The sequence below is a fragment of the Osmerus eperlanus genome, chromosome 3, assembly GCF_963692335.1.
Source record: "Osmerus eperlanus chromosome 3, fOsmEpe2.1, whole genome shotgun sequence".
In the NCBI taxonomy this organism is placed as follows: Eukaryota; Metazoa; Chordata; class Actinopteri; order Osmeriformes; family Osmeridae; genus Osmerus; species Osmerus eperlanus.
The window spans coordinates 22,262,171-22,272,194 of record NC_085020.1 but is presented as its reverse complement, the minus strand read 5'-3'; the positions used below and the strand labels follow the sequence as shown (position 1 = coordinate 22,272,194).

The window sequence follows — 10,024 nt, the reverse complement described above, 5'->3', positions numbered from 1 at the left end:
ATGAGAAGGTACACTCCCAAGTTCAGCTTTTGCTACCCTGCGTTATTTCACAGGACAAGAAAATAACCCACCCACAAAATACAACCTACTAATTTGATAAATGATTTAAAAGGTTTGTTATTCTGTGACCATTACCAAGTGACACAACTACTCTGTTGTGCAGATCGACCGATTAAATTGTGTTCAGACTCTCAACTGAGTGAATTACAGCTATGATCCATACCGAACATATCAAAAGAAATTGGAGAGAAAATATCATTATTCAGGAAAAAAAAGAAGTCATTTTTGGAATGCATCATTTATTTTATTCAGTTTATCGTCAAGACTTACTATGGGAGTACAGTATGTGCGGTCAATTTCATTTGGGTGTTGATAAGAGTATATAGTATAGTACTGTAGTTCTTTAGAGTATCCATGTAAAACAGTTTGGTCTCTGTCACTATTCTCTAACTCTTCCTGGGTGTAATTTAAAGTGAGCAGTGTGCTTATTCACATGTGGTGTGTCCAGTTTCTGAGCAGGGGAGCAATGCCCTCGCCAGCTTAAGGGAATGAATCCTGTCAGTCCTATCCATGTTTCACCCTCTCAAACACAACACTTAGGGAGTCTTAGGGAGTCAGGTCGCAGAGCGGTTAGGGAAGCGGGCTTGTAATCAGAAGGTTGCCAGTTTGATTCCCGGCTGTGCCAGATGACGTTGTGTCCTTGGGCAAGGCACTTCACCCTACTTGCCTCGGGGGAATGTCCCTGTACTTACTGTAAGTCGCTCGGGATAAAAGCGTCTGCTAAATGACTAAATGTAAATGTACACAGTCAGACAATTGCGCAAAAGTCTCCCTTGAATGTTCCTGCCACTGTGAGGTCCTTGTTCAGACACACATACTGTGTACACAGTTGAAACCTTCCTGACTGTAGGACTGCTCCAGAAACCTCAGATTCTTTGTAGAAGTGCAATTTGATCGGCTACACAATGGGTGAATGAACCCTTCTCTCATACTTTACAGACCAAATGCTTTTGTTCAACCTCTGTGGTATTGTACATTTAAGAGTGTCAAGTGGCAGCCATGGATAATACTTTGAAAAACATACTGTCTTACCCATCCAGAACCTTCCATGTTACCAGGTCTTTACAGAGTTTCAGCCATTAAGAGCGGATGAAATGGTTCTTTCCAAATCTGTAAATCAAGCAAAGTAGTTACTCTTACCTGCTCCATCTTCTGAAAGGTAAGCATTTTTGAGAAATACTCACTCCCTTTTTCTTTTTTTTTTTCCTGTTACGTCTGAAAACTAGTATTCTCTGGCAAAGTGTATCTGACTCAACGGGATCTCCAAGTGTCCAAAGGCACGGCACTTCCTAGTCTTTCTTCGCTAGCATCAGTTGCTGGGGAGGTTTAGGGAGTCAGGTGGCTGAGCGGTTAGAAAATCGGGCTAGTAATCAGAAGGTCGCTGGTTCGATTCCCGGTCATGCCAACTGACGTTGTGTCCTTGGGCAAGGCACTTCACCCTACTTGCCTCGGGGGAATGTCCCTGTACTTACTGTAAGTCTCTCTGGATAAGAGCGTCTGCTAAATGACTAAATGTAAATGTAGGTTTAGCTAGCCTTGAGAGAGATGCTCACTACATGGCATGGAGACTGCACGCTCCCCCTCCTCGGACGTGGCTGTGGAAGCTGCCTCCTCTCTGAACATGCTGACTCGTCCACTGTGCTGCGGCTGAAGAGGTCCTGTCTGACAGTCTGTTCCATACTATCCCGCTGAAGAGGCTGGCAGTGGCAATAATCCTACTAGCTCAAAACTGGCATAGGTGGATTGTGAGCCTAGCCCTAGGGACTAGCGGACTCTCTTGCCATTGAGCCATGGGGTTGGAAAAAAAAGATCTTTGAAAGTAGTTCCAAGAAAACGGTTCTTCTCAGACATGGCTTTTTACTACACTTCATTACAGACAAATACGCAATGGAGAAAAAAATGCAACTCTCTCTCTCAGCCAATGACGCACTAAAACCTCAAAGTACTTTACTAAACAAATTTTATTTAATCTGTTTTTTTTTTTCACTTCTCAAAATATTTAAACAATCTAGATTTCTGTTTACTGTGTACAAGTAGTGTGAAACATTCCCTTAATTAATGTCCAGTCTGCTTAAAATTGCTTGTTACACTAATACTATGAATTACATGCTGTTCTTCAAATACAAAATCAAAATACACATGACACTGAGAAACAAGCAATCATAATAACTTCAAATAAAAATGGCCAGCTAAAGCTTATAGATGGGCCTGCAATGCCTGGGATGTTTTGACAAAACCAAATTCTTCAGTGACAAAGATGAAAAGACTCCAGATCTAAATCTAATACATCTACAGCAACATAACGCATCATTCAAAACTGACTGCAGAGTAAAAAATAAAAAATAAATGTTGTTTTTACTCCTGATACCACAGGCACAGTACACACACTTCATATACACAAAAGGGAAAATGTGTAAATGGGGAAACATCTATCAGAAAGTGGGAAAGGTACTATGTCTACACTGGTTCGCTTGAAGAACAGTCCCCTTTTTGCATTAGCTCCTCCCACTTTAGCTTGAGTAACGTGTCTGGCTTCTGTGTTCCTCTAATGCTCTCAAGACGACTGCCTCAAAGTTAAACTGCAGCTTTCCTGACCACTGCTGCCTCCCATTCACCCCTCCTCTCCTCTCCTGCTAAGATCTGAAGCCTGTTGAATGGATACAGGATAGAACAAAACAGTTATTCTACACTCATACGCTCACTGTACTCTGTGTGGTCAGGCATGTTGATTCTAATGGAACTTACCCCAGCGTCAAAACTCAATATCTCCGTGAACCACCATAGCCGCCACCACCACCACCACCACCACCACCTCCACCTCCGGACCCATATCCACCTGTAACGAACGACGATCAGCTCGTTCAAAACAATAAGCTGTCACAACCTCAGACAAAGTGTAAATAACTGTGCCTGGGAAAAGAAACCACGATATTTACATATGTTGGTTTAAAAAAAAAAGTGTCACCAGAGCTAAAGACTTCACTGACCTCCATAAGGACCCCCGGAGTTTCGGCCGCCAAAATTGTTCCCCTTCATAGGTCCATAGCTGGACTGCTGCCCACCGTAATTGCCAAAGTCATTGTAATGTCCACCTCCTCCTCCGCCACCGAAGTTTCCTGAGTATCAACCACAAGAAATTAAATACAGGTGTCAAACTACCGAACAAGCTCCCGTTCCAGACACCAGACACCCCGCCTCCAGTGGGTCGTGGATCACTAACTACATGAGCCAACACCTCTAAAAGGTTCTGTGTACCTCCATCATTGTAGTTGTCGTATCCTCCGAATCCTCCTCCCTGGTTTCCGTACCCGGGCTCCCCTCCGTAGCCCCCCCGGCTGCCCCCATAGCCGGGCCCCCCGCCGTAGTTCCCACCTGGAGACACAACAAACGCAGCGCTCACGAGAGGCCCGCGGCTCGGGTGACGCTGCCGTGTTTTGTAACACCTGCCGAACACCTGGCGCTTCCGGCCGGCTCGTGTTTGTGAGCGCTCACCGTCTCCCCCGTAGCCGTTGTAGCCACCGTCCCCTCCGTAACCGCCCCGCCCTCCGCCGAAGCCTCCTGTAACACAGGGGGGACGCGCTCCGTCAGAGCGCTCCACTCCACTCACCCGGCTGCTGTAGTTGCCATGGTCAAAAACAGGGCACTTGCCTCTGCCAAAGTTGCCATCCCCAAAACCTCCACCTCTGCCCATGTAGTCCCCTGATCCTCCACCCCTGTCTAAAAGACAATTACAGTTACACGGCAGAATTTGCGCTGCTCTAACTGTGTACAGGTCCACCACTGTACTAAGGACTTTAGTATGAGTGCAGTCCCCTTGAAAGGTTCGTTGAGTCGATAATTTACAGGATAACAGCTTTAATACGTAGGGCGTGTCTTTGTTTGTTGCAGAGAACCGAAAAACTGAACTGTTTATTGTGGAGACTTACTTCTCTGATTTGACACTGACATCATTTCCTGTTTAGATAGGGCTTTCCTGACCTCACAGTTGTGGGAGTTGATAGTGTGGTATTTCTGAGCTGAAAGGTAAACAAAAGGGTTTACCACAGAGAATAGTTCCACGCGTTTAAACTTATAAAAAATCCAATTTTGATCGAATTGAAATTCTTAAAACTCAAAACGACAACGTACCGACGATCTTATCGACGGTGTCGTGGTCGTCGAACGTGACGAAGCAGAACCCTCTCTTCTTGCCCGTCTGCCGCTCCTCCATGATGTCTACGCTGTCGATCGTGCCGTATGTCTCAAAGTACTCCCGTATGTGGTACTCCTCCGTGTCCTCCCTGATCCCGCCCACAAATATCTTCTTCACCGTCAGGTGGGCGCCAGGTCGCGAGGAGTCCTGAGACCAAGCACAGAAATATGAGCACAACGTGTTTTCGTTCAACTGAGATGCACCTGAAAGTGAATCTGGGTTACATTACAAGGGTCAGAAGTGAATAGTTCGAACGTGGTTTGTTCAACTGGGTTTGTTCAACTGGGTTAGTTCAACTGGGTTTGTTCAACTGGGTTAGTTCAACTGGGTTAGCTCCACGGGGTTAGTTCAGCTGGGTAGGCTAACCTCTCTGGACACAGCCCTCTTGGGCTCGACCACGCGTCCGTCCACCTTGTGGGGGCGAGCCCCCATGGCAGCATCCACCTCTTCGCCACAGGAGTACGTCACAAAGCCAAACCCTCGCGAGCGCTTGTTGTTTGGGTCCCGCATCACCTTTAAGACAGCGGGGAGGTCGTCAGGTTACAGGTAAAACACACAAAATATCAGACTTCTTCATTATTATCTGTAATGTGGAAAATATGAAATGTCATAATGGTTCTCTCACCACGCAATCTGTGAGCTTTCCCCATTGTTCAAAGTGGGCTCTTAAACTCTCCTCTGTAGTTTCAAAACTCAGTCCTCCAATAAACAGCTTTCGGAGTTGTTCTGGCTCCTTGGACTCACGCCCCTGTTAGGTCAAAGAAAGGGGTCAAAAGCTAAATCTGATTAAGTGATTTAGGAAAACAGGAATTGATCAAAAACAGTGTTAGACTTGACAGTTGTACACTTGACCTCACTCCCACGTTTGACCTGTGCTACTGGGCTAAAACGCATCCAGCAGGTATAGGCTGTCATCCTAAAACCACAGAACGCATTTCTGAATGTAATCATTAACGTTCAAAACGCGCCTTAAAATCCTTCAGAATGGAAAGAGGGAATTATGGGACGCACTCGTATTTAGGTAACTGGGGTTAGGTACATTAGCTCTGAAGCTAATGTGAACAACGATTTCACCTGTCTGCAACATCACATTTAGCTATAGACAAAACCTAATTAGCTCGAACATCATCGTTGTACTTAACAGCAATTCATAACATCGTAACAAATGTGACAACACGTGGATACATTTGGCTCCACGTGTGTCTGTTCGATCTCTGGAACCAGTGTCTCTAGCTTGTAAATATGATCAGCAACGATCGAGGCCTTGACGATTCTGGAAATAACATTGTAGCATCATGTAAGCTAGCTAGCTCTGGCTGTTGACTTGAGTCAAACAGGAATTGAAGGAGGCTAGCTAGCTAGCTAGCTAGCATTAGCTAATAGCTGCAGTCACCGGATTCAACGATGCACTTCGAATATCACTAATTGCTGACACGGGACGGCTACTTTGAATATAATGAAGCGATCTTTACAATTTGTTGTATAGTAAACATCTAAAACATCTGATGTACAATGAAAGCATCACCTCCATTTCGCAGCGTGATCGGTCCTTCTGGCTAATGACAGCAGAAACGTTCCTCGGTGACAGTGACAGGGATTAACGGACCACGTGACGAAAGCAGTTCTCTGTACTGATCCAGGATCGGTGTACTGTTGATTTGTCCTGGTCCTACCTTGTCAGATGTTGCTACCGTAGAGCAAAATTATAGCTATATCAATCCATATATCTATCTATCGATCCATCCTACCACATCGACAGAAAATCCTGGTAGTATGATTTTACAGTGCAAAATATCTAATCAGACTGTTACCAGTAGGCCCACCAGTCTAAAATAAACAGGTAGGATAAATTTACAGTGCAAAATACATGATCAGAATGTCCTATCAGTCTAAAATAAACGAGTAAAATGATATTACAGTGCAAAATACCTCATCGGATTGTTCTACCAGTCTAAAATTAAAGAGTAGCCTAGTATGATTTTACAGTGACAAAAATGACGCAATATTAATGTGCACATGCGCAGTAAACCCTGGTAGGATAATCTGACGGGTAAAATGATATGTTTTCCACCAGAGGAAACCATTTAAAGTATACCTCTCTTTATACAGCTGAAATTGCATAAACTGCACACAGATCTCTCATTAAGGCCAACCATGTAAACCGACCCAATGCTTTACTGAAGCATGTTTAAATTGCGTACGGAAAGCGGTACATTTTTGTACCATGATGTTGTGGTTCGGTTGGTATCCTCGGGAATAATGTTATGAAACAAGGCGGACAAGCGCTTTGTGTGCCATCTACTGGCCACTAAGGGTGAGGACAGTTAGAGCTTCAGCTGACAGGGCTTTGTCCTTGAAGTGTCCCAGAGTCTCGTGCCACACATTTACTCTCATAAACGTGACACATTCTGGCGTCAAAACCTATAATTATATCGCAATTTAAAATACAAAAAGACACAAACATCCATAAGAAACCACTGGTTTAACAAGGATCTGTCAAAATCTATTTGAGAATGTAAATCTCTCTGTAAGGCAATGCAACATAATGCCTTACCATAAACACATAACGTGGAAAGAAACTGCCAGACAAGAACTTTCAAATTTACAACTGTTTTATGGGTTGAAGTAATGTCTGTCATTACCGTTAAATTGTACAATGAAATACAGCCTCAATAAAAGTGGCAATATTTTATTGTCATTAAAATGAGTAGTATCTATTGTCAATCCATAACTATTAAGTGTGGACTTATGAAATAGATAATTGTTTTGGTTGTTTCAGAATTGTTCAATGATGATAAGTTAGATGGACAATTCAAACAAACTTATAAACATCTGCATAGATTATTTATCCCTCATGATCTTACAAAGTCTTTAAAGCCATTTAATAAATCATTTAAAATGTGTCCTATGTTTCACCCTTATTGTGACATTTAAGTCACTTGACTGTCTAGAGCACCACCTATGTTTGTTCCAGCACATTTATTTTTTAATTAAACTGGTAATGAGATTGAGGGCCGGTAACATTATTTCCGCTTCAGAGCGTTTGCTTAATTAAGGAGGAGATGTGAGCTGTGAATCAAGAGGGCTGCTTCTTCAGGGATGGGTGTTGCCAACGCGTCACTGTACCACAACCACAGACACTCTATTTAGACATGGCGCAAAGAGCATTGCATTTGAATGGCTCTTCTCAACTTCAAAATAGGCTGAATCCAAGGTACGAATTACGGGGGGGTTTGGGGGGGTCTGATCCCCTAATTAAGACTTGGACCCCCCCAAAAGAGGTAAAAACAACAGGTCGGGGGGGTTGATACACGCCCTGGAGAAGAAGTTGACCCCCCCGATTGTCATTCGCACTCCGGCTGAATTCTTTGTGGAAAGTTTGGATGGGTCTTACTGCTGACCGCTGCATTGTTGGACATGACGATTGGTTTCATTTCCTCATAGTCCTTTGCAATACCACCTCAGTCTCATATCAACCCACACACCTTAAAATAAATTCACAATCGAATGTTGGCCAAATAATGTGAGTCGCTGTGTGTAGTGAGTGAGCGGAGCTCAGAGAGGAAGTCTGGTCGCTCCATCAGGCACACCAAGATACAGTTTGATCGATGTTGTGTGTACTCTTCTCCTTACCCCAACCTCTGGACAGAGTGTTTGTTTGGTTGTTGATCACACACCCCCTGCTTGATCGAGAGAGCAACAGACCGTGACATGAAGATATATCACAAACTACCCGCGTATTATTAACTATCCTTGGCTACTGTAAGATCATTTTAAATGCATTATTCTTTGATGAAATAATGATTACGCTTACTATGATAAATAGCACATACATGTACAGTACTATCCATATTTTGTTGAAAATACCTGATTTTGATATCACACTTACACTGATTTAAACAGTAGACTAATACTGCAACATGTGACAGATGTCTATTTCCCTTGTGCATTACAGGGATACCTGACTGTAACCGAGTTTTTCAATCAAACAGTTTTATCCTGACTGAGACAAAATTCATAAAATTCCGGAGTTAAGAGGATTTACATTGTCTACTGTCTCTCATAAAAAAACACATTTGCCCTGATTTAGCAACTGTCCAATCATGCTCTTGATTATAATTTTGGCAGACAAACGAATGATGTCATCAGATTCTGAAATAGAAGGTAATGACATCCTCGATGGTTTAAAAGGCAGCACTTAGGACAATAATTAATAGAAGTTTTATATCCATAAAAAACCCAGAATTATGTTACCCCCATATATCCATGGGAGGCCATGTCAGCGGAAGGCTCATGTACAGTAAATCCTCATCAGAGACGAGACACGCGATAGATGAGTCTTGCTGAAAGATGCTCCCAGACTCTTTACCAATCTCTGATGATATCCTAAACCTTCGAGCCTTAAAGTGTTCTTATAAAAGGAGCACGCATGTGAACGACAGTAGAATAGATGAGGAGGTTAAAGGGCGCCTGACCTTCTTGTCGGAGTGGATGACTGAACCAGTAGGTGGCACCATGCACCAGTGAGCAAGCAGAAGTCCACTGTCCACACTCATTCAACTACAACATAAAAAATCTGTCAGTGTTGTTTAATCGCTTTGTATCTGGACACAGTTCAGTTTAGGTTGCAGTGTCTTGTTTTAATTGTCAGCTCCTGGTTTTAAAATAGGATAATAAAAAGATTGAATGAAGAAGACATATGTATCTGACATAGAAGTGTTGCATACTTTCAACATAGACAGACCAATAACCCGTACTATAATTGAGTGTGGACATCGATATATGTTTAATTGATAAATAAATATAAGTGTGTATCTGCATACCTGTTTAAGTGTTGAAATGCAGTCCTCTAGATCTCCTCTAGATGGAGCTGTTGCCCAAGACAAGTTAGAAAACGTCCACCTCTCCCCAGCCCATCCCCATGTGATCAGAAACCCCTGCAACGATTGAACTGAATGGAAAATAACTCCTTTTACTTCTTATGGAGGTCTGAGCACCTGTTTTTGTAAAATATTCTTTGCAAACCATCAATTGACGTATATGTGTATATATAGTAACCCGTATTATATCTTTTTTATATCATGTTTACAATAGAATATGTCAATATGATTTGCCATAAAACCATTAAAACATACCTTATGCTAGATATATTAGTAGATTAGTTATCTACTAATAACACAAGTGTCTGATTTGCTGAAGAACATGAGTGCGGCCAGACGTGTGTTCTGGAATAGAGCGTTTTGGAAAGACCCCCACCGCACCTATCACCTGGCCCAGCCGAGGCAGAGGGCAGAGGATGACCTTGTCCTGTGGCTGGTTCTGGGAGGGAGCCTGGCACTGGGCAGACGGACGTACGCAAGTGGAAACTGGGAGGAAATGGAGATTCAGAGCAGGGAAACCAGGGAGTCAATACAGTCACCGTTTACCACCCTTTCGCATGCGAGTACAAAGCCACGCTCTCACATCAGTGTCAACCACAATCTCTCTCCCAGGAATTTCGGAAAAGAACAATTCCTTGCATCTGTTTCCTGTTCCATTACATGGAGGAAACTGGGTGTAAATCACCCCAAATAAAAATAGAATCGGAGGTGTTCCTACTATTTGTGTATGGCCTCACAGACTCTTTCTGCATTGTGTGTGTGTGGGTGTGTTTCTACGTGTGAATGTCAGTAAGTGAAGGGGGATACTTTGACAGCATACAGTGATTGCATCACATGGTATATGGGCCTTTCCCCCAGGGTTGAAAAGCCTCCTTAATAAACGAGTCTTGGT

At 43.2% G+C, this 10,024-nt stretch overlaps 1 protein-coding gene across 3 annotated transcripts; it reads right to left on the bottom strand.

The window, feature by feature from the left end:
- Positions 1-287: 287 nt before the first annotated feature.
- hnrnpa3 (heterogeneous nuclear ribonucleoprotein A3) lies at positions 288-6,236 on the bottom strand. Of its 3 annotated transcripts, XM_062457902.1 has the most exons (10): positions 6,182-6,236; positions 5,778-5,939; positions 4,878-5,000; positions 4,619-4,765; positions 4,189-4,399; positions 3,987-4,076; positions 3,316-3,777; positions 3,048-3,176; positions 2,806-2,896; positions 288-1,170 (listed from the first exon to the last, which is right to left on the bottom strand). In XM_062457902.1, exons 2-9 carry the CDS (start codon positions 5,781-5,783, stop codon positions 2,820-2,822), a joined length of 1,245 nt encoding a protein of 414 aa, XP_062313886.1. In that variant the 5' UTR covers positions 5,784-5,939; positions 6,182-6,236; the 3' UTR covers positions 288-1,170; positions 2,806-2,819. The 3 variants fall into 3 exon arrangements, with proteins under 3 accessions (XP_062313886.1, XP_062313885.1, XP_062313887.1); XM_062457901.1 differs by lacking the exon at positions 288-1,170 and having other exon boundaries at positions 2,002-2,896; XM_062457903.1 differs by lacking the exon at positions 288-1,170 and having other exon boundaries at positions 2,002-2,896; positions 3,316-3,618.
- Between the last annotated feature and the right edge of the window lie 3,788 nt (positions 6,237-10,024).